We start from the raw sequence: 24,189 nt of genomic DNA on the forward strand, positions 1-24,189 counted from the left end.
TTCTCTGCATTTGGCAATATGGTTGTATGATGCCTCAGAAGATTATTCTGAACCTAGAAGACAGATGAGCTGCACCAAGTCACAGATCTTTGGTGAGGAGAATTATTTTTAATATAGAAGGGCTGGGTACAACCCCTGTTTTGGGGGTTTCCATGAGTTTGTGGGGTTTCCATGTGTTCATATACACTGTGTTTTGGTTATTTTTAAAGTAAAGCTGAAAAAAAGGGAAAAGAACATGTTGAAATTTGTAAGAGTAGATTGTTCTATGCTAGTTTTTTTTACTGAGCTGACAATCACCATTATAAACAACCTATTTTATCCATTGGTAGCATGTTTCTAATCTCATATGATCTCACTGGGGTAATAAAGTCCTTTGGAATAAACCAGTTTGATCCTGGCATGGGTTGGTGCTCTTTCTGCAATCAGCATTTAAGCCTGTGCTGCTTTTTATTTGCATTAAGCTGTCTAACCAGTTTTGTTTTTTTAAAGCCTAATGGATTAAATTTTACTTCCCGTTTCCTTAGCAGAGATGAAGCATCCTAGTGCTTTTTCTGCTGTTTACCTTCGGAGCAGACAGTTCTTGTTCTTCTAGTTCTCCTGCATAGAGCCTGGTACACAGTGTCTGCTGGGTTACTGTAGTAGTTTCTCCAGGAAATGTTAAAACACAGCCTATTTTTGTTCACTTTTGGACTAACTTTAACTGGGAAACCTTTTGGGATGAAAGGTAAGATTCATTTCAGTTTTTCTCATGTATTCAGAAAGTTTCTCCTAGTCTTCTCATATTCTCTGGTCTTGATCATAATGTTGCACAGCTTTGAAATCGAGCCCTGGCTCTCCCCAGGCATTAGGCTATTAGCTGACCTGCTAATTGAGAAAATAAAGAAAAAGGTGAATGGAAAAGATTCCAGGTTAGAAGCTTTTTATAGTTGAGGGTTTTTGTGGTTTTTCCTCCAGGATGTAGTAGGTACGTAAATACAACCCCTTCCGCACAGGATGCTGGTTGTGAGAACTGCACTTTACTCTCATCAGTAGTAAAGACTGTACAAAAAGATTTCCTCATCAGTAATGCAAGGGAAATCCCTACAGTTTTGTTTTAGCTCCTCATTAACTCATTGCCATTTATGATTTGTCTGCAGATATGAGATTTAGATGGATTTTGTAATTTAGTAGTAAAATTGCTGAAGATTAAGAACAAAGAAGTAAATGTCGAGAGACGATCATTAGACCGAGACCTGTTTGCCTATAGCAACTTCCACATTTTGGTTGCAGTGGCAGCCTTTAATGTTAAATATATGCTACCTGCACCTAGTTTTTAAAAATCCTGATGTTATCTAATGGGTAGAGATCACCATTACACTGACAAATCCTCCTCCCTGCTTTGAATTGGCTCCTTTGCAATTATAAATTCCTTTCACAGACATGTGGGAGGCTGAGGGTGACTTTGGACTGCCATAAATGACAAGAAATCTCCTTGTTTCCTTATGCACGGACAATTTAAGAAGGAAGAAACTACTTCCATTGTTAAAACCCATGTTATTACTGTTTAAAAGCAATGGTTTTGCCTCTGTTGATCGCACTCAAACCAGACTGATGAGCAGAAAGGGAAAGGGAAGATGAATTTAAGTTCACACAATTATAAATAAAGTCACTAGAGATTGTTTTTGTCTTTATAAACTATTCACCTAAAACCAGATATTCAGCAGACTTCTAACCCGTAGCTTCTCACATTAGCATGATGTTCTGGAGATAATCCTGGTAACAGTGTAAAAGGCTACAAAGCTTTTGCAAGGGTTTGGCTGGGGTTGAAACAAACAAAATGCAGCAATATCAGGCAGTGGCTGGAGGCAACGCTGTGAGCCAGGATTATACACACAGCAAGTGGCAGAATTACATCCAGAGGACAACTCTGAAATAGTCCTCATTCAGGGCAATAGGGAAAAGAATATGAGTAAAGTGATTTAAATGGAAAGAGAGGACTGAAGGGAGAGTTTACTCAAGTAAACGACAAAAGGAAGTGGAGACATGAGCAAGAGGGAGAAGTGAACAAGTGCGGGACATAACAGTAACTAGGAGGCAATAGCACAGCAAATGGCTCTGTACACAGTAAAAAGCATTCCACACTTTATTTAGGGGCTGAATATATGCTAATGGAGATACAGTATTCTCCAGTTCTCTATAAGTTCTGAAATATCCTGGCAAAGTTGGATCTATCATTCAAAACTATAGTACTATATGTCCACATAGAGCCATGCTATGGATTCACAGATCAGCACAGGCTTCCTGGCACTGACAAAGTGATTTCACAAAGCTTGAAGGAACTTAATTCTATTTGAGATGTTAGCATCCTTTGCACAGGTGATTTTAACTTCAGAAATTGCTGTGAGGGGACAGATGGGCAGACAGAGAGGGTACCTGCATGGGTTTTCTGTGGTACATCAGGTTAGAAGTGCAGATCATGGAAGAAGAAAAACTGTTTCAAAAATGAAAGACAAAGTTAATAATCCAGGATATGTGAGAATGAAGACTGTGTTTAAATCATTCAATAGTTTCTCTTGTGCTCTCCAGACCTCAGCTGTTTCTTCATCACTATCAAAGTAAGCACTGAATGCAGGAAAGGATTTTTTATCATTACTCTTTTTTTCTTGTTCTTGAGATTCTCTATTAAGTTCCTATCATATCGGTTGAGGGATTTATGTTTTTTTTTTCAGTCAATAAATAGTTTGGTTTTATATTGACTCTATGAAGGAATGAGAAAAAATTGAGCTAATACCCAGTTTATAATGTAAGGAACTAAGACCAAGAGGTAAAGCCAAGATTGCAGCCAGTTTGGGACACCCTGTTTAAGAAAACTTTTCCTTGAATTTGCAGGTTTTAACACTTTACATCAGTTGTGTTTGGAATGCTGCAGTCATTAGCCTTAAATACAGTCAAAACAGCATTTCTATAGGGAATGAGGCCACATGCATCTAGTTTCAACACTCAGAAACCAAGAGTAACTTGGCCATGAATGAAAACATTGATTTCTGTGACTTTCCCAGCATAATCCAAAAGTTCTTTATTTTCAGGTGCGTTTTCTGAACAAACATCCAGACTTTCTACATTAGAAATAATTATTCCTCGTCTGATAGGCAGAGAGAAACATCACCCATTTTATCATGAGGTTGGTTATTCTATCTGTTTTTTTTCTTCTGATGTTGCTGTTTTGCACAATGCTAATATTACACACACAGTGTATGGCGTATATAGATTATTTTTGTGAAGGATCGTGCCCCGCATTATCTCTTCAGATTCTTTGTGTTTTCAACTAGTTTTGAGTAAATTTGTTCCCACAAAGGTCTGCAATTGCACTGTAAGTTAGCACCTTTCAAACTTCTAGTGCTTTTAACAGCCTTGTCAGATAAAAGTGAGAAGGAATATGAAGAATATTTCCATTTCCTCCAAGTCTGATTAGATCTTGAACTTGAACTAATATCCATGCTGTGTGTGGCCTTTTGCTCGTTGTATCTGGTCTTTGGATAACCAGAGGATTTCAACCATGTAGCACCTAAAGGGCTGATGCTCGCTTGGTAGAAATGGTGCCACAGAGTTGCATAGATGAATGAGTTAAAGGAGAATTATCTGAGCCTTTCTTCTTCAGTTCTGAGGTCATTTACCTTTGTGCTAGATATCGAGTTCAATTACTGTAGTAACTGGTAATGAAATAGCATTAGTCATCTTCGTGCAAAGCTATTAGGGAAGGAAGAATCTGTGAGTCATTTACATAAGGTGTCACGAAACATGATGTGATAGTTGGGCAAAGGGTGCATTCATGTGCTGTGCCCTTCTGTCTTCTCAAGGAAAATGTATAGATTAATAGAATTTAAACATTCCATAGGGAAAAACAGACAGTGTGCTGCTGAGACTGACATATAGAAGGCACAAGGGTTAGGAATCTGTGTTTTGGTAGATACTTCAAACGTATATAGTAGTTGGACATCTCAAAGCTTGGATAAAATGACCAAGTAGAAACTCTCCTAATCAAGTGATATCTTTTGTTCTGTTTTCAGGAGCATTCTGATGACAATCTTTCTTACTCAGTTAAAACCAGAAATGGAACATATCGCCTAAAACTGAAGAGAAACAAGTATGCAATAGAGTGTTCTAAGGAATCACACCATCTTGGTTGTTAGCTGCATATAGACAAGTATTTTTATACTGAAAAAATCCAGAAGAAACCATTTAAATGGGAGATTATGCTAATTACAATATGACTCTGTTAAATAGTGTCTCTGTTATGATCCTAGCTTGCAAATGCCAGGGAATAATATTTTTTCTGGCTGTGAAGAAAAGTACTTTGATTAATTATTTATTAGCAGCACAAGATAGTACAATTCAGAAAATCCTTATGGAACATTAGTATTCATCTCAATATTAGCTTCGTACTAGTGAAGGGAGGGTTGTTAGCCATGTTGTATGTAAGAAATGTGTCTGTTACTGTTGTTCCTCATTCCTGAGCTTGTAACAGCCCAGGCCCTGATGCAGTGTAGTCTGCTCAGATCCTTTTCTACAGATACTTTAGTTAAAATATTTCAAAATAAGTTATTTTCCAAGTAATTCAGCTGATTTTCAGGTATTTTGTTTCACATCCATGGATTTTAATATCAATTAGCGTGATTGTGCTGTTGTGTATTTCTTACTAGGATTCTTGATTTACTTCTTGCTTTCTAGAAGTAAATCTTCTCTGTTAAAAGAGCAGTAGTTTATTTTTGTTTCCAGAAAGCTTGTTAGCGAAGACTTTATGCTCTATACATATGGAGAAAATGGGAAACTGGAGGCCACACAATCAAAAAATGAGGTATTGTATGTAATAAAATTCCCCTTTTGTGTCAGAGTTTCCTCAAAATGGGGAAGCCAAGCTTTATGAATTGAAGGAGATATTAACAGTTTAATAGAACTGAGGGCAACAAGAATGCGTATGCATCTAAATGTATTGTCAAAGCAAAAGCTAATGCACAACCATTAATTCTGAGTGCCTTTGTATCTATAGTAGGACAGTGAAAACAGGTTACATTTTTATCAATGAAAGGGAAATACAAGTGATGCACATAAAGCATCTACAAAAGGAAAATATATTTGTCTGGAAAGAGGTTTTTGTGAGTCTTCACATTTGCAGCATTTCTGTTTAACAGTTACCACTGATACAAAACATGAGGTTTGGTGTTTTATGAGGGAGTGGGCTGTTTATGGTCGTACACATCACTGTTTTCCACGGTGTGAAAGGAGATGCCAGGAGATTATGCCAAGACTGAATTTGAGCTGCCTGATAAGGTCGCCTTTGCATAAGTATGCAATTAAAGATACAACAGCAGCATCAAAGCTTTGTAGGTTTTTGGTGCCAAACAAGCCTTATAAATACTTTTGCATTTCATTTCAACTTTAAACTGTATGTGAACTCAGCAAGACTTCATGGGGTGCTTTGTGCGTGGAAGATCTCATATCAGCCTTTGAGAAGAGTCTGTTTAAGAACAGGGTGGGCAATGTAGGTGAAAAGATTCTGCTAATAGATGGTGATGGTTAAACTAAAAAGCTGGTTGGTTTTGAGAAGCAAGGGTCCTGTTGCAGGTACTCACATCAAGTCATATTTTATTCCAAGAAGGCTGGGATTATTTATAGAACAATGAACTCTGTAAATCTGTAACAGCCAGACATAATGTCATGCAAATACAAAGGTTAGTTAGAAAATAAGTTTCCATTTGAAGGCAACAACTTTATTTTGTCATTAATGATGTGGTTTTGTTGCATTTCAGACACACTGTTATTATCATGGCACTGTTGAAGGAATTGCTGACTCGGTGCTTGCCCTTAGCACATGCAATGGCCTTAGGTATTAACTTTTGCTTGTTACTTCACGGTAATTCATTGTGCAGTACCAATGTAAAACAGTAAAATTCATCATACAGCTGAAAAACACCATCCTATCTTGCAAACCTTTTAAAATACTTTCAATATTTCACCTTTTGATGAAGCTGAAACTCTTTACAGGTTTTATAGTTTCCCTCAACTACGCCTTTTTTTCCCTTTTCCCAAAATTCCTTCACAGAGAAAGGATAACGAGAGAGCATAATATAAATATAAGCAAAACACGGGCATGAGCTGAAGCCTTTATTACTTGATGCAAATGTTCTTGACCAGAGACACATTTGTAGAAGAAAAACAGTCTGATGGAGCTTTCACTGAACTTAAAAAACACTCAATCATAGAACCATAGAATCCCAGGTTGGAAGGGATGTTAGGAATCATCTGGTCCAACCTTTCTTGGCAAGAGCATGACCTAGACTGGATGTCCCAGCACCCTGTACAGCTGAATCTTATGTGTCCAAAGTTGAATCCACCACTTCCGTGGGGAGATTATTCTAATGGATGGTTGTTCTCATGGTGAAAAGCTCTTCTCTTATGTCCAGTCAGAATCTCCCCAGGAGTAACTTGTGCCCATCACCTCTTGTCTTTTCCATGTGACTCCTTGTAACAAGGGAGTCTCCAGCTTGTTTGTAGCCACCCTTTATATACTAGAACATGGTGACAAGGTCTCCCCTGAGGCCTCTTTTCTGGAGGCTGAACAAACCCAGCTCTCTCAGCCTTTCCTCAATTTCTTTGTGTTTCAAAAGCAATAAAATTACATTTATTGGAGAATCATACAGGGACCAGATTAATGCACAAAGGGCGGTCATTTCTCCCTGCAGAATCAGGCCGTAAGTTGAAAAAATGAGATGGCACACACACCACACGGTACAGATATTCAGAACGTGCTTAAAGTGTGTCCATGCTCCCTGGTGTTCACTGAGCTGGGCTTTTTAGCTGGACTTTGAATATACCTGTTGCATGTAGTAGCCTTGTTCACTTTGATGTCTTTTTGACATGAAGAAAGAGGAAAATGGGATAAAGATCACCCACATATCTTTCATTGATAATATCACAGTGAGATGCCACTCACAACAAATAATGACACTTCTGGCATTCCTTTAACTGAAGAATAAAATGATCAACATACTGGTGTTTCAGGTAATGCTGGATCTCAGTAAGCAGAACAGATAATTTATTTTGACTGTTGTGCAAAACTTAATCAGACTCAAATCCTTTGGTTACTTTTGTACTCACATTTTTGAGGATCTTCTTTCACAAGATATTAGCTAGAGAATTCTTGTTCTAAATATAGTTTGAGATTGTGGAAAGCAAGATAATAGGCTCTAAAAGAACAGCAAATGGGCAGCGACTGGGTGTTTATGAGCCATGGACAAATGTACTCAGCAGTTCAATACTGCTGTTGCCCTCATAAACACCCTGGTGATTGCTTTTAGCCTCTCTTTGTGTCTTAGAAAGTATCTTTTTCTAAAATACTAGGTTACTTTAGCTGCATGGGGCTAGGAGTGAGACTAGAGATAAGGACTGAAACTAGAGATAAGGACTGAAAGAGACCCTTTTGGTCATTTGAACTTACACCCTGTATTATGATAATCTAAGATAATAATTCATTTCAACCAAGTGGTATGAACAGTTCTAGTTTCTAAGTATCCAGCTGTCATTAAATCATAGTGTCATAACCAAGAGGGAAAACGTGTGGAATAATTATTCATTCTTTTATCATTATTAGAGGAATTCTCTACATTGGTGGCAAATGGTATGGAATGGAGCCACTCAATACATCCAGCACATTTGAACATGCGTTTTACCAGTCAGAAGATATGCAGGATATCCCCTTCCAGTGTGGTGTGCTGAACAGCAGCCTTCATCATGAGGAGATGTTTGTGAAGCAGGCTGTGAAATACACCTTTGTTTCAAACAGTACCTCTAGCAGGGAGAAGCTTTTGAGGGTAAATACATTTTTGTTTCTCTCTTGAGAGCTGCAGCCCAAGCCACCTCCTCAGTCCATCCCAGCAGCCAAGGGTCTCCAGAGCTCTTGCTGGGGCATGGTGTCACTGCAGCTGGGTTTTGCCTTCATGTTCATGGCCCTCAAACTAGTGGGAGTATCGCTAAGCACATCCTTAAACAGAAGAACAGCACAATTTAACACAGCTTGAAGCAATCCTTTAGCAGAAGAGCAGAGGTCTGCCCAAGGCAGTCATGGGTATGACATGAAAGGCATGAAGCTGCCACCCAGCTCATGCATCCCAGTGTCTGACCAGATGTGAATTACTGATATATAGGTATTAGTGTGGAAAAACAGAGCAAATTGAGCTCTGAGACCATGTTAAAAAATGCATCATTGCTTTATAAGCACCTGAAAAGAAAATCATGAGAAAGACAAGTAAAAAACCTTGAAGTTGTTAATTCTTACATTATCTTCCTGTGCTTTCTAATTTGCAGATGAAGCGAGCTGTCCTGCCACAGAAAAGCTATGTGGAATTATTCGTGGTTGTGGATAACAACAGGGTAATGATATCATCCAATGCTAAATACATTTTAATACTTCATTAATTTCTTTCTCTGACATTCTTACATGGTATTTTACAGTTTTTGATGAAGAAATCTGATCCTGCTGCGGTGCAAAAGGAAACAGTTGAGCTGATTAATTATGTTGATGGGGTAGGTCAGACACATTGCCCAGATTCAGTATTTCTACTACTGATCTGTTCCCAGTTTCTCCTTAAGACAGCTAAGAAAATGAATGAACATCATCTTTCCAACTTCTCCAACTGAGAGATATGTTTAGGTACCTTCATGAAGTAGACTGACTTCAGTCATATGTTATTTAATTTTATATTATAAACACATATATTTAATTTGTATTTCATAAATATATTTTATAGAATCATAGAATAGTTAGGGTAGGAAAGGACCTTAAGATCATCCAGTTCCAACCCCCCTGCCATGGGCAGGGACACCTCACACTAAACCATCTCACCCAAGGCTTTGTCCAGCCTGGCCTTGAACACTGCCAGGGATGGAGCACTCATAACCCCCCTGGGCAACCCGTTCTAGTGCCTCATTACCCCTACAGTAAACAACTTCTTCCTTAGATCCAATCTAAACTTCCCCTGTTTAAGTTTGAACCCATTACCCCTTGTCCTGTCACTACAGTCCCTGATGAAGAGTCCCTCCCCAGCATCCCTATAGGCCCCCTTCAGGTACTGGAAGGCTGCTATTAGGACTCCACGCAGCCTTCTCTTCTCCAGGCTGAACAGACCTAACTTTCTCAGCCTATCTTCATACAGGAGGTGCTCCAGTCCCCTGATCATCCTCGTGGCCCTTCTCTGGACTTGTTCCAACAGTTCCATGTCCTTTTTATGTTGAGAATTGCACCAGAATTGCACACAATGCTCCAGGTGAGGTCTCACAAGAGCAGAGTAGAGGGGCAGGATCACCTCCTTCGACCTGCTGGCCACGCTCCTTTTGATGCAGCCCAGGATACGGTTGGCTTTCTGGGCTGCGAGTGCACACTGCAGCCGGCTCATGTTCATTTTCTCATTGACCAACACCCCCAAGTCCTTCTCTGCAGGGCTGCTCTGAATCTCTTCTTTGCCCAACCTGCAGCTGTTTTAATTTATAAATAGTAATATTTTATATTTAATTTCAAATAAAGTTATGTCTCAGTCACTATGTTGAATTACCTGTTTACTCAGTAGCAGTGATGTAATCTGTCATAATTAATTTGAAACAGACTGATGGATAGCAATTATCGTTATGTTTTTTCCAGATGTATGCAGCATTAAACATCCAGATTGTTCTGGTTGGATTAGAGATCTGGACGGATACAAACCACATATCTGTGATGGAAGGGTCAGCTGGAGATGTGCTCAGCAGATTTGTCTCTTGGAGACAGAAAGATCTTCTTAAACGATCAAGAAATGATGTTGGCCATCTCATCATGTAAGTTTTCATGGAGTGGAAGAACTACCCACGCTGCCAGTGTTGCTGATGTGTATGGTTAGGGGTTGTGTATGAATGAAAATACAACTGGATTAAAATTCATTCAACTTCCAAACTTTCAACCTTTATAGACAAGAAACTATAATGAATTATAGTTATAACTGTATAGTTATAACTATAGTTATAGTATAGTGGTTCTGTGAACTCAGAAACACTGTCGCAGCAGACTTGGGTGACTTATCATTGTTTTCAAGGTAATTTATTCAGGTATTCATGATTAATTATAGTGAAACCCTGATATGATGATATATTTCTTCTTGACTTCAAGACCAAAATTTGCCTTGCAATTTTTGTTTCAAACTCATCATTGTCTTTTAGTAGAACTTTTAAACATTCAGCCCCTCTTTCAACGCCACCTTTAAGCTGCTTTTGTTGCAGAGGGAGAAGCTCTTACAGTGGATCCATTGGAATGGCTTTTGTGGGTACCGTCTGCTCACAAGTCCAGGGAGGGTCAATCAGTACTGTAAGTACACAATGTTGTGGTTAATGGAAGAAACTAGCACTGGAGCTGCTAAACCATCACAGATATCCTGCTAGTGGGACACCTGAAGGCTTTCCCCTGTGCATTCACAATACACATAGTTGTAGGTACTGCTATTGGCAGACGTTGTCTCCATAGAAGTACAGCCTAATAAGTAACGTGCCCTTTGCTGACCTATTTGGTCAAGTCACCCCAGTCTTGGAGACGAGGCTTGGAGTTGTACAGTTCCTTTCATGGGGTTTCTTATATAAAGACTTGCGCATATTTAAAACTTTTTGAGTATTTCCCAGTTTCTCTCTTCACATTCCAGTCCATTTGGCTGATTTAGTCCTGAAATAACTTTTTGATCACGTTTTGTAATTCATCTAACTCAAGATTGCATAAGAAAAGCCCATCCTCATGCCATTAAAGTTCATAACCACAGCGTTCTGGGGATGCAGCTACAAAACAGTGTGAATTTTTTTACTCTTTACATGGATAGAAAGCAAACATAACATACTATATTCTCAAGTGTCAGGATTTCCCCACATTAAGGCTGTAAATAGGCAAAAATTTTAAATAATGGCAAAATTAGTAAGAAAGTATTTTTTCCTCCTTCACCCTTGGGGCAGAATTGTATCTCCAGAGGTCCCTGTCCTTACAGTATGAACGCCACAATGCCATAGACAATCTCAGAAGCAGATTCTGTTCTTTAACAGAACATGAAACAGAACAGCTGTTCTTGAACAGTACATTTGTCATTGAAGACTCCATTGAAATCAGTGTCATGAGTGATTAACTGTGTTAGAATGGAACAGAATAGAATTATTTCAGTTGGAAACAACTTACAATGATTGTAGAATCACAGAATCACAGACTGGTTTGTGTTGGATGGGACCTTAAAGCTCATCCAGTTCCAACCCCCTGCCATGGGCAGGGACACCTTCCACTGGAGCAGGTTGCTCCAAGCCCTGTCCAACCTGGCCTTGAACACTGCCACAGATAGGGCATGATCCTCTGGTCCAGCTGCCAACTGTTAATATTCAGAACATGATCCTAATGGAAGAAATACAAAGAGTGGCAGAATTTGGCCCTACCTGAAAACAAAGTGATAAATTGTCTGTTCTTGCTGCTTCCGCTCTGCAAAACAAATCTGTATTCTGTCTTCACAGCCTCTGAGAGCTTTGGGGCTTGAATAATTCAATAGTAACACAGTATTTTCTTTAGTTTCACAATTTTTTTTTAACACTGATTCTCTCTATTAGTTGAATCATGACAATGTGTTGCGTCATGCTACAGTAGTTGCTCATGAATTGGGGCATAATCTTGGAATGAAACATGATGACACAAGGTGTCCTGCATCCTATATTATGCACAGCACAGATAAGTAAGATTTACAGTTGTTTTATTTCAATAATTGTTATTTATCTGCAGTGACTATGCCTTAGAAGCTGTGAATCTCCCATGGATCTTGAAGAACTTTTGTGAATGGGGAGTTGTTTGAAAGGTTTAATTGCAAAGATGAATTCACTGAGTTAAGACTTAACCATTCTAATTTATTTGAAACTTTGTTGGGTTTTTTTCCAATCCAGTAATTTTTTTATTTGTAGCATTCCTAAAAACTGGATTTTCTTAATTATTTATTTTAATGATAGTGTGTTGCTGTTTTTTTTAACCTGCTGAGAACTGAGAATCCTTTACGTATATTCACTGGGTTCATGCAAATGTGTATCCATTCTTAACAGTTAATTTAAATCAGACCTCTCAGCTGATGCTTCTTTCAGTTCACTTGTTCTTTGGCTTCCCCTGATGAGAAAAAGATCATATTATTTTATCTATCTTCATTTGTATTAATAAATCAGGGTAATTGAACACTGGACAAAACTACTATAATAAGATGTATTCATGAGTCCTTAGGGACTCCAAGTAAGGTGGATGCCTTTCTGGAAAGTATTTTTGAATCAATCAGACTCATTACACAAAAGGGATTTCTAAGGCCTGTTTTATATAGAATGCCAGAACGGATAATCTGATGGTCTCTTTGACTTCTAAAAGTACTACATTTATGTTATAAATGTTATTTTAAACTTCTAGTATTATCCTCTATTGCAAAAGAGTCAAAATGAAGTATCTCGTGCTCTTGCAGCATTATAAAACATGCTATTTATTATAGATGAACAATATTTTAAGGGCTTGAGTTGTATTATTCCCTGTAAGCAAAATGCTTATAATGAAAAAGTAATATTATGCTTTCCAGTGGATCCAGGAATTTCAGCACTTGCAGTGCTGATGATTTTGAGAACCTTATTCTCAGTGGAGGAGGAAACTGCCTTAGAAATCCTCCCAAAGCAAGTAATGTTTACAAGGAACCTGTCTGTGGCAATAATGTGGTTGATAGTAATGAAGAATGCGACTGTGGCAAACCAGAGGTAATGAATTAAATTCAATTGGATACTTGCTGTATATTGTGTTATTATATTTGTTACTATATTATTATATTTATGGTATAATGTTGGCCTTTCAGTATAGTTGATTTTCATTAATATCTGAGTTTTCCTTGTAATTTTACATCTTGGCAAGCAATATGAAGATAAATGTTAGTAAAAGCCTAAAATCACTGCTAGTGTAGTGAAAAAATAAGATAGGAGAATGAATGATAAGGAGTAAAACCCCCATGTATTCTGCTTCTTTTAGTGTCCATTTAAAGTGTAAACATATCCTATACCCCTGTGCCACAACACATCAAAACACAGATGTTTTTCTGACAACTTGTAGTGAGAAAATACAGCCAAACTGTGTGCTGGTTCCTGTTAGAGCAGAAAGCTGTCAAGCTCAGAACACACAAGAGAGACAGTGTGTTTAAAGTCTGGTTTGTCCATGCACTTGGTTTGATCATGTAGTTTCCTAGCTATAGAGCAATGTAAAATCTTTGTGTCCCCTTGTCCATGGTTGTTCTTCAGGAATGTACTAACCCTTGCTGTGATGCTGCAACCTGCAAACTCACACCTGGATCGCAATGTGCACAAGGACTGTGCTGCAAGAACTGCAAGGTAGACTGTTGTATTAAGCTAAATTAATAGTATTTACTAGTATTTTTTAATGTTTGAAAAGAGCTATCATAGCACTCAATATACTTTCCCATTATCAAACTATTCACCAGTAGAAAGCATGTAAGCAGTGACTTTGTGTCCAACAACTCTCAGGCAGTAGCTTAGAAATGGCATATCACCTCTGTGTCATCCCTTGTAAGAGGCAGGAGCAACCAGGTGACTCAGTAGTAGTGATCTTCATTATGCAACATCAAGTTTCTCCCAAAACTGTGACAGTTTTGGCTGCTCTTAAATTGGTACTTGTGTACACATTTGTATGATCTACCCAAGTCCTGTGTAGGCTCAGCTCATAAACTGTAGCTACACCATATGAAACTGAGGGAAGTTTTGGATATTCATTAGATAACTGATCCCAAAAACTGCTTTGTCTTCCTTAAAATCCCCAAAGGCTCCCAGTTGTCATTGTTTTGTGTTAGCACTCCTGCTGTTGCAAAATAAAAGTAGGATGCTATTCCTCTCTGGTTCCAGTTTAAAGTGGCAGGAACAGAGTGCAGATCAAAAATGGACTTCTGTGACCTACCTGAGTACTGCAATGGAAGTGATGCCTACTGCCCAGAGGATGTTTATATCATGAATGGTTACCCATGCAGCAACATGAAGGCTTATTGCTACTATGGAGTATGCCAGAGTTTTGATTCACAATGTGAATCTATATATGGAAAAGGTATGTTGATAATTTAATGTGAAAAGACTTGTAGTCTCCTAATAGATATTCCTAATATTTCTTTTTCTTTCTCCTATTTTTAAGACTGTAGTAGCTTACTAAGATTCACTGCTTCTTGTACAGGAGCACGAAAAGCACCTGATGCATGCTTTGAAAGAGCAAATATTAAAGGAGACAGGTTTGGAAACTGTGGAATGCAAGGTGGAGTGTACAAGAAATGTCCTGTTCAGTAAGTCACCAGCAAATAAAAGCTAGCTCTAAAATCTACAATAGAAAAAATAATATATTCTGTTACAAACTCTTAAAGCATAAGATTTAAAAGAGGATTTCCTTGAAATGCAAACTAAAAGGTTTGACTGGATGGTGTATTTGCACTGAAACTGTGAGGTTTTTTCCCTGTTCACCTTGTTTCTGAGTGTCTTTCATTCAATACAGGCATAGTCTGTGTGGCAAGCTACAGTGCACATCTGTTAGTCTTCAAAACCTTCCTGCCTGGAGCGTTGTCAATAACGCATCGGGGGTTTTATGCTGGTCTTCTGACTTTGACTTAGGGTCAGATGTCCCTGATCCTGCTCAAGTTCATGATGGAACAGCCTGTGGAGAAAAGAAGGTAGGATGAATCACAGCAGCATTACAAAATATATTTCACCAACTGGGAAGTTCAGAACTTTCAAAATCATTATGTAGCTCTCTTATTTGTGTGCCATAAGAAAAAAATCTGCTTTTTGAGATACACACACACAATTAGCTCATCAAAAACTGGGATGCTACAAACCAATGAGCTACATTATCAGTTATCCAAATTACTCATCAAAATGCATCCTCAGACTTCTCTGCAACAAATCCAACTATAAAATTCTGAAGTACTGAATGTTCTACAAGCCCTTTTCTGGACATCTAAGTAAAAGCTGTAGAATTCTAAGCACATACATTTACCTATTTATAAAAGGATGGGATTTTTTGAAGTTTGGAGTTTGAAAGACACCAATTACTTTTTCCAGGCCTGTTTGGATTTTGAATGTGTTGATGCAAGTAACCTGGGCTATAGCTGTGATGTAAAGCAGAAGTGTAACGACAATGGGGTGAGTAGATGGTGTCTTCATGCTTTGTTTCTAGAAGACAAAGAGAGGTGCAAAATCCCTGCATAAAAGCAATAACCAGCCAGATGGCTTTGGGGTTTTCTCACCTGTATTAAAAGTTAAGTCCACCTTTTTACCTGTAATTCATGTTGTCAGGACACTGCACTGACATTGAAAGGCATTTCTTCTGAATCTCCCTAGGGAATTTTCTATTATTAGTGAGCTGTGGAATTATAAAAGGAAAATTCTCCTTTGAGGAGGACAAGTGATTCCTCACTTATGTCTCCATGAAAGATCAAAATGGAGTCCAAAGGTTTTCAATCTGAGTTCTCTGGACTATAATCTATTGCAGGCAAATAAAACCCCAAAGTTTAATGTCTATAGAGAATTAACTTGCAGTATCAATATCACTCAGTGTTTTGGGATGGAGGGGGAGAGCTTATTCCCGGTTATTACTTTGTGTATTTCTATACAATATTATGGAATATTTCTTGTTTCCATATGCATTCTTTCATGTGGAACTCCAAATATACACTGGAGGTTGAAAGCAGCCACTTCCAAAAGGCATTTGCTTGACTAATCCCTGTTGTATCGACTGTAGGTGTGTAACAACAACAGGAACTGCCACTGCAACTCTGGATGGGCGCCTCCATTCTGTAACCAATCAGGCTACGGGGGCAGCATTGACAGTGGTCCAGCTCACATAGGTAAGACTGTGAAACTGGCCTTCATTCTGCTCCCCATGGCTGATGATCTGCTAATCACAGGGGGCTTCAGTCACTTTTCAACTGCTTTTTTCTACTACATGGAACACTTAATCATGGACTAAGTTGAAGAGCAGATGTTACCGGAGCTGTGTGTTTGCAGACATCAAGGAAGGTGGTCCGAGGGAGAATCTGAGCTCTGTTTTGTCTGAGCTAAAAAGCAATACATTAGTTGCTCAGTATTACTGTTACATTGTTGTTAAATATTTAGATATCTACTTAGGAATCTAAAACAGAGTTCTGATAAAATGGACTTAATAGAGGAAGACTATAGCTTGAGCAATAGAAGTGGTAAATGCTCTCCCCTGGCAGTGTTTCAAGGCCAGGTGGGACAGAGCCTTGGGCAACATGGTCTGGTGTGAGGCGTTCCTACCGATGGCAGGGAGCTGGACCTAGATGATCTTAAGGTCCTTTCCAACCCAGACCAGCCGATGATTTATGAAAACAGCAGCCTTTATATGTGGAAAGGGTCTCACAGAAATGAGGGGGGTTAAGGAGGTACATGCAGCCAACAGCAGTTGTAAGCAGCTTGTGTAAGAGCCTTTACATTGAGACCACACAAAATGTTTTCCCTCTGTTTACAAGCTAAGTTCATCATCATCCGTAGCTTTGTGAGGCAAAGAACAATTCATATTTTATCAAGCTTTACTAAACTTATTATTTTGGGAAAGGGAAAAAATGTTTTCTATTTATTAAAGGCTTAGGAAGGCCAAGAAGAGGTGCAGATCAGTTGTGGGTAAGGAAATACAAAATGAGTTTGTTTGCTTTAGAATTCCTGACAATATATGGAAAAAAGAAAAAAGTTTGCATATCAAACAACATGGGGTAGGTAAGGCAGAAAGAACTGGTAATAAGATAAGGCCAAATCCTATTTTTCTGACCATAGAATTTATACATTTCAGTGAAGTTACTAGTTTTTATCTATTATAATTTGAAGATTGTAGTTTTTACAACAGAAAGGTGTTTTTTAGCAGAAAAAATGCTTTAATATGAGGTTAAATAAGATTACTACCTTACATTATTCCAATTCTTTTTCTCTAGATACATCACTTCGGGATGGTCTCCTTATTTTTTTCCTCCTTGTGTTGCCACTTGTAATTGTTGCTGTAGTAGCAGTCATTAAACGTGACGCAATAAGGAGGAAGTTTTGCAGGAAAAGCAGAAGACAACACAGGTATTTCACTTACTACAAATGCCTATTTCAACACTTGGGAGCATGCTCCAGATTTATTTTGCAAGCTGGGTAGATGCTTTATCTATACAAAGAATTCCAGCCAACCAAAAAGAAAACATCATCCCACCTAATAGCAGGAGTAGGTTGCATAGTAGCCAGTCCTCTGCTACTAGGTAGTTTAATCCAGATACTCCAGTTGTCAGTTCTCAAGCATTTTTCCCCCAAATACAGCACACTTTCCTAGTTGTTATTGATAATTGTATTATATGGACAGAGAGGCACACACATGGAAGTCGCCTGTCAAGGCTGGAAAGGTCTGGAGTCGGACATGGAATCCTAATCTCACCACTCCAGCCTCATCCCTGAAGGGGGTTAAACCACATGGGGATTTTCCTGATGACGTGGTTTTTGTTTCAGGGATAACAATGTGGAACAACCAAAGCAAAATAACACACCAAGTCATAACACAAGAAGTAATCAGGTAAGATAGACACATGCTTGCATTATTTCATGTTGAGTAATCCAAATTATACCATGCCTCTTCTCTAATATAGTTACTGGTGACTTTGTGTCCTTCTGATACTCTGAAACCAAGTATTTAAAAACAGTTATAAATCATCAGATAAGATTTCAGCTTGGGTAAGCATAAGCTTTATTGTCTGCCCTGTCAATACAGGCTGTGAGTAGTATGGAATGGAACAGGCTGCTACTTAGCAGAGCAGCCAAAGACTGAATTTTGAATTCTGCAGCCAAATACGAGAGAAGCTGCCCAGCCAGGCTGTGGATCCAATGCTGATAAAGCAAAATAAAAAGTATCAAAATAAAATGTTGCAAGAGAATACAAAGAATGTTACAGAAAATGAAAAACAGTTCTTAAATACCATTAGCTTAATACTGAATATTAGCTACAGTTCAAAATCTGTGTTTTCTATTAACCCGATTTTCTGCAATATCTTTTCCAGCCTGCCGCATCAACTCCTGATTTCTTTACTGTACCGCATTTTCCTGGTCCAAGGTTTGTAGTGTTTAAAACCAAGCAAGTAGGGATAGTATAAGGCGGAAACTGGCAGGGGGGAGATTTAGATTAGATTTTAGAATGGAATTCTGATGGCTGCCCCATCCCCTGGCAGTGTTCAAGGCCAAGCTGGACAGGGCTTGGAGCAACCTGCTCTAGTGGAAGGTGTCCCTGCCCATGGCAAGGGCTTGGAACTGGATGAGCTTTATGGTTCCTTCCAACACAAACCAGTCTTGGGTTCTTAACTTCATGTTTGCTATGTTTACATTGCTGTATCCTTGTGAAGTTCCTAATATCCAGTTTAGGAGGATTTTCTATGCAGCCTCGTATCAGATATAGATTAAATCCTTGTATGGAAAACAGCATAATGGCAACATAAACGCTACTAGGGAGAGCGGCACGCAGAGAGATAAAGAGTTGCTAAATCCTAGCAACTGTTTAAAGATGCTAAAGAAGCAGTTGTTTCAAGTCATGAACTACTTCACAAAATGTGTTTTTGACACTTCAGGCAGCCCGTGCAAACCCAGTTTCCAGCAGCTCCTTCAGGACCTCAGCGACCTGCAGTCCCACCTAGACCAGCTGCCTGAAAAGCTCCTTGGGAACCCTCATCCAGTTCTGACAAGGAATTACAGACTGCTGTCTTCCAGTCCTCTCCTCGAGCAGCCAAAATGCTTCCTGAAAGCACATACCTCTGGAAAAGACTTGATGGTACCAGGCACTGAACACAGATTTTGTCACATCCATTATTCTCCTAGTTGCTGCTGGCTGCATTTGTGCCTCTTCTACCTCACTTCCTATTTTTGTTTTAAATCAGAAGTCTGAAGTTCAGCTCCTGTTAGATGAAATCTGGAAGAGCATCACAGAACAGGACTCTTCTAAGCGCAGCCTTACTTTCCGGCCAAACAGAAGTGAATTCAGTAATTTAGGCATAATTTATGCACCTCTAGTCATACACTGCTGTGAAAATTAGAACGCAGATGGACCTCATGGGAAGTCTGCAGCCTGTCTACCTCCTGGGTCATCCTCTTGGCTGTTCACTGCCAGAGACGCAGCCATTCCCTGTTCCCCATAGGCCAAGCTTTTCCTGTATTGCTCCAAGCCTCAGCTTCCATGCAGCACTATCACGGCTGGGATCTGGATCCCACCTCTCACTACCTGCCACCTGCAGGACCTTCCTCTTCAGTTAGTTGAGCAAGCTGCTCTAGTGGAAGGTGTCCCTGTCTGTGGCAGGGGGTTGGAACTGGATGAGCTTTAAGATCCCTTCCAACCCAACTATAAAAGTAACGTCACATTGGACACCAGTAATGGGAAAAACCTCTGTAGATAATGGACCTGAGTCTTGAAGGAATGAGCCATCCCTGTTGCTACAGAAGATGTGGTGTATCAGGGAGAACATTATACACTCAACAGTGGTTTAATGTCTGCTGGTTATCACAGTATGAGATCTGTGCTAGGATCTGACTCCACTACAGAAGCAACAGGTAACTTTCATCACTCTAAAGGGGACAATTGGGAAGTGGTACTGATTTGATATGAACATACACAGGCTGTCAAAATGACAGCTCATGGAAAAGCAGCCGCTCCAAGGGGAAAACAAGCACTGGCCAGGAGGAAGCTGTGGATACCGCTCAGTGTGTACATCAGAGAGCAAACCACACTCAGCTCACCTGTGAGCCCTGGGAATAGGAACTAGTGAAAACAGGGAATAAATCCCAGAGTCACCTCACCAAGATGGTATTTCCAGCTCCCTCAATGGCCATTTCACTGAAGAACTGGATGGAAGAACCCCAAATATGCTGGCACTGGCAAAGAGGGTCTTCCAAAGAAGTGTCCTAAGAAGTCCTAAGTGTCTTTATGCCCTTAGAATCTGCAATTGTTATTAAACATTACTATCATTTATACCTTCTAACAAGCATATTACCTTATTATAACTTAAATCATCACACTCAGAACACCCAGTAGTATCTGATGATATAATATCAGGCACCGCTGGGTATGGCCGGGATCGCTCGTTATCCTCACGCCTCCGGGGTCATTAAACCCCATTATTTATTTATTATGAAATTAAAGCTGACTAAACCTTCTTCTTTCCGCCCCGCCCGCCCCGCGCATGCGCGCAGCAGGCCGGCGGCTGTGGCGGCGCTGGAGGCGGCAGCGGAAGATGGCGACGAGCGGGGCGGCGGAGGCCGCGGCCGGGTCGGGCTGTGCGTGCTCTGCGGGCTGCCGGCGGCCGGCAAGTCCTCCCTGGCCCGCGGGCTGCGCCGCGGCCTCCCGCAGCGCCGCGGCTGGGCCTGCGCGCTCCTCACCTACGACGAGCTCATCCCACCGGAAGCCTTCCGCCCGCGGGAGCCGGGGACGGAACCAGACCCATCGGTCAGTGCGGCGCACTGCTCTCATTGGCCAGCCGGGGCCAGCTTGGCACGGTCATTGGCCGGCGCGAGAGCGTCACTGGCAGCGCGGCGCTCGTTGCCAGGCAACGCGGCGCTTCCTTCATGGCGGGCGGGAGCTCTGTGGTAATGGCGGCGGTGGTGTGGGCCCGGGGCGAGCTGTCACCCCTGTGCTGCTCCCTCCACAGCTGCCCGACTGGAAGCAGAGCCGGAGGGAGCTGCTGCAGTGCTTGGAGCGCCTTCTGCAGGCACTGCTCACCGGGGACCCGCTAGCAGACCCCGGCCCCACCAGCCAGCCCGCCTGGGAGCGCTTCCTGGCCTGCTGCCACCGGCAAGGGCTGCTCCGCTCAATGGAGGGCGGAGGTGGCCGTTACTGCGCGCACACAGCTGGGTCCGGGCCGCTCTACATCATCCTGGATGACAACTTCTATTACCAGAGCATGAGATACGAGGTGTTCCAGCTGGCTCGCAAATGTAACTGCTGTTTGTGCCTATGCGTGACAACGCGTTGTGTAGGAAACTCGGTGTGCTTTCAGTGCCTTTCTTTAAGTGCTCTAGCAGAACATGAGTTATTCTTTATTGCCAGATTCCTGCAGTATAACAGCTTTGTTACTGCGTTGTTAGGAATTGCTGCATCACTTAAAGCCTTTCTTATGTTCATCTCTAGATGAGCAGCCTTGAAGATAAAATTGGTTTGTATCAGCCTCCCAGTGCCTAAAGGGGCTGCAGGAAACCTGGAGAGGGGCTTGGGACAAGGGCCTGTAGCGACAGGCCAAGGGGAATGGCTTGAACCTGCCCGAGGGGAGACTGAGATGAGCTCTTAGGCAGAAGCTCTTCCCTGTGAGGGTGCTGAGGCGCTGGCACAGGGTGCCCAGAGAAGCTGTGGCTGCCCCATCCCTGGCAGTGCTCAAGGCCAGGTTGGACACAGGGGCTTGGAGCAAGCTGCTCCAGTGGAAGGGGTCCCTGCCTGTGACAGGGGGTTGTAACTGGATTAGCTTTAAGGTCCCTTCCAACCCAAACCACTCCAGGATTCTGTAATTCTGTTATTTTCAGGCTCAGAACTAGTTGTAGAGCTTCCGCATTCACATAAAGCCTTTCCTGTGCATGTTGCTTTCAGAAATCTTTACTTGAACAGTTTAAAGGTAAAATCGTCTGTTGATATTCTTTTAGATTCCTTGAGCTACTGCCAGATATTTTTAGAGTCTCCACTTGAATGCTGCTTGCAGAGAAATCGGCTGAGGAGTCATCCCTTACCTGACCAGACAATACATTTAATGGCAAGCAAAATAGAAATGCCAGATCTGAAGAAAAATGCTTGGGAACAGAACAGCCTTGTCCTGCAAGGTTCTGACTGCACTTCAGAGAAGTATGCTCAATGCGGGGGTACTGCTTTCTACTGTATCTAAATGGTTTTATGGTGATTTTCGGAAGCCAATCAGTTATGCCCAATACCTGCCAATGGCTCTGACCTCACAGCCATCACTCTTTGTAGAGTTACCTCCAAAACAAACCACAGTTCTAAACTGTTGTTAAAAATATATGTAAATTGTGAAACATTAAGCCTGGAAATAACTGGCTGTAGGTTTAGTTATAATTGGTTTTCATCTAACTTCCCATGTAAAGATAATTTCATTGATTGCCTTATACATTTAAACTGAAAACTTGGGGTTTTTTTTCCCCGTGCTGAGGTGTCATTACAAAATGAAAGGAGAATCTTCAGTGAAACTCTTTATTTAATGTGGTTCATCCTTGTTTTCTCAGTGAGCAGATCATCGCTTTGCTGGCTGCTGCCTTGGAAAATCCGGTGAAGCAAAACGAGGAAAACACTGAGCAAAAGGTAGCGCTGCTTGACTCCAGTCATGGCTCCGTTAGGTGGTGGGGAATGAGTGATTTATACCTGAACTGTATTCACAATAGAAACTGAGAAATAGCTCTTTGACAGGCTGAGAGAGCTGGGCTGGGGCAGCCTGGAGAAGAGAAGGCTCCTGAAGGGGAGACCTTAGAGCAGCTCCAGTGCCTAAAGGGGCTGCAGGAAACCTGGAGAGGGGCCTTGCTTGGACAAGGGCCTGTAGGGGCAGGACAAGGGGAACAGCTTTAAGCTGCCCGAGGGGAGACTGAGATGAGCTCTTAGGAAGAAGGTCTAGCAGGGGGTTGGAACTGGATGAGCTTTATTGTCCCCTCCAGCCCAAACCAGTCTAGGATTCTATTTCTTAAGTACAAAAGCATGCACAGAAAAGTTACTCCCATTTGAAGTGGGTACAACTGTCACCCTTACTAAGTTAAACCATTGAAATACCTTGAAGGATACTGTTAAGTGTTCTATAATAGCAAAAGGACTTTGGAGCTGTCACACCCTGAGGAAAATAATTTTCACTTCTTAACATCACACATACCCATCTGTGGCAGTCACCCTGACACCCACACCTGCCCCCAACTCACAGGAGTAGCCTGCACTGCACGAGTCACTGCTAATGCGTTACGTGCTTTCAAAGAGAGCTTTAAAAGCTTATGAGTCTAAACCAAATGTCGTGTGTCTGCATGTGTCCCTCCTTCCTGTGTCACCCCATCAGGAAGCCGATCGGGCCATCTGTGCAGCCAGTGCTGTCCATCAGGCTGACCAGACCTGCAGACGCCTCGTCTCTCAGGCAATGAAGGAGGCCAGAGGTAAGTGCAGTCAGTTATGGGGGTTAGCTCATGAGGTGGGACTCAGCCTGTGATACTCCCTTGGGATAAACTTAAGAAATCCCAGCCCTGCAGGGGTGACAGAGGCAATCACATTCAGTTGGCTGGCCAGAGTTAGTTGTAGGATGCGGGTGAAAGTCGGTAAACCTTCTCTTAAAGCATGAAGTTAAAAGTTTGGCTTTAATTTTCTTTCAGATAAAAACATCCTGCCAAGTGAGCTGAAGAGCCTGGCAGAAGAACTCAACAAACTCAAAGCAGAGTTTTTGGAAGACATGAGGCAAGGAAAGCATTTGAAAAGCCAACTTTCAGTACAAAATCAATGTTCTGACCCTGATACATCTGTAATTTCTTTGTTCCAACTGGAGGCAGCCAAGATAGTTAATAAATATATTTTAAAATAATGACATGAGGAATAGTGGCATATTTTAAGGGCCCAAAGTGTTTAAAATGCAGTACTGCTTCAGCATTGCAGCTCAAAACATCTGACACAGGTTCCTTCTCTAGAGGCTTTTGCCATCTTTTTAACTCATCTAGGAGTCATTCAGGACCTCCCTCCCTTTGGGACCTATGACCAAGTTCATGATACCCTTGCACTGAATTAAGGTGAAATGACACCAGCCAACCAGATTCATTTCTTAATACAAACTACAAGGCATGTGGTTAGATATAACTCAACAATGATGACTTTAACTGAAACAGCAAGTCTCATGCCATGTGTTTTTTGCTTAGATCTAGTCAATATTAAATGAAAAAGAGAGGAGAGAAGAAGTATACAGCAACATCTTGGTCCTCTTCACCAAGGGTATCTCACCCTCTGTCCTGAGCCCTGCATTTTTGTGTTCACATTGAACATCTTGAGACCCCACTTGGAGCACTGTGTGCAGTTCTGGTGTGCTCTACATAAGGCGGCCATGAACCTGTTGGAGCGAGTCTAGAGGAGGCCATGGAGAT

General features: G+C 41.0%; 2 protein-coding genes across 2 annotated transcripts; both read left to right on the forward strand.

Annotated features, from left to right (window-relative positions):
* Positions 1–539: 539 nt before the first annotated feature.
* Positions 540–20,075, forward strand: LOC136010755 (disintegrin and metalloproteinase domain-containing protein 9-like). The gene is made up of 22 exons (XM_065672430.1): positions 540–724; positions 3,066–3,160; positions 4,047–4,123; positions 4,756–4,834; positions 5,787–5,863; positions 7,628–7,847; positions 8,341–8,406; positions 8,488–8,559; positions 9,671–9,843; positions 10,282–10,366; positions 11,629–11,750; positions 12,621–12,792; positions 13,324–13,413; positions 13,942–14,137; positions 14,261–14,366; positions 14,573–14,747; positions 15,139–15,219; positions 15,818–15,923; positions 17,022–17,154; positions 17,572–17,635; positions 18,117–18,169; positions 18,678–20,075. The coding sequence occupies exons 1-22, from the start codon at positions 655–657 to the stop codon at positions 18,754–18,756; spliced, it is 2,391 nt and encodes a 796-aa protein (XP_065528502.1). The 5' UTR covers positions 540–654; the 3' UTR covers positions 18,757–20,075.
* An 89-nt stretch (positions 20,076–20,164) lies between these two features.
* Positions 20,165–23,879, forward strand: PSTK (phosphoseryl-tRNA kinase). The gene is made up of 6 exons (XM_065670716.1): positions 20,165–20,542; positions 20,745–21,030; positions 21,727–21,922; positions 22,318–22,393; positions 23,127–23,220; positions 23,434–23,879. Exons 1-6 carry the CDS (start codon positions 20,165–20,167, stop codon positions 23,637–23,639), a joined length of 1,236 nt encoding a protein of 411 aa, XP_065526788.1. The 3' UTR covers positions 23,640–23,879.
* The last annotated feature ends 310 nt before the right edge of the window (positions 23,880–24,189 follow it).

This window comes from Lathamus discolor, chromosome 3 (genome assembly GCF_037157495.1).
Source record: "Lathamus discolor isolate bLatDis1 chromosome 3, bLatDis1.hap1, whole genome shotgun sequence".
Lineage (NCBI taxonomy): Eukaryota > Metazoa > Chordata > Aves > Psittaciformes > Psittacidae > Lathamus > Lathamus discolor.

What these genes read in the sequence shown, in the direction of transcription:
- LOC136010755 (XM_065672430.1), top strand. Translation starts at nt 655, where the DNA reads ATGTTAAAACACAGCCTATTTTTGTTCACTTTTGGACTAACTTTAACT. An exon ending in CTAAAACTGAAGAGAAACAA is followed by an intron (nt 4,124 to 4,755) that starts GTATGCAATAGA and finishes TTTTGTTTCCAG; the next exon opens with AAAGCTTGTTAGCGAAGACT. An exon ending in ATTATGCACAGCACAGATAA is followed by an intron (nt 11,751 to 12,620) that starts GTAAGATTTACA and finishes TATGCTTTCCAG; the next exon opens with TGGATCCAGGAATTTCAGCA.
- PSTK (XM_065670716.1), top strand. Translation starts at nt 20,165, where the DNA reads ATGGCCGGGATCGCTCGTTATCCTCACGCCTCCGGGGTCATTAAACCC. An exon ending in AGGAAAACACTGAGCAAAAG is followed by an intron (nt 22,394 to 23,126) that starts GTAGCGCTGCTT and finishes TCACCCCATCAG; the next exon opens with GAAGCCGATCGGGCCATCTG. An exon ending in GGCAATGAAGGAGGCCAGAG is followed by an intron (nt 23,221 to 23,433) that starts GTAAGTGCAGTC and finishes ATTTTCTTTCAG; the next exon opens with ATAAAAACATCCTGCCAAGT.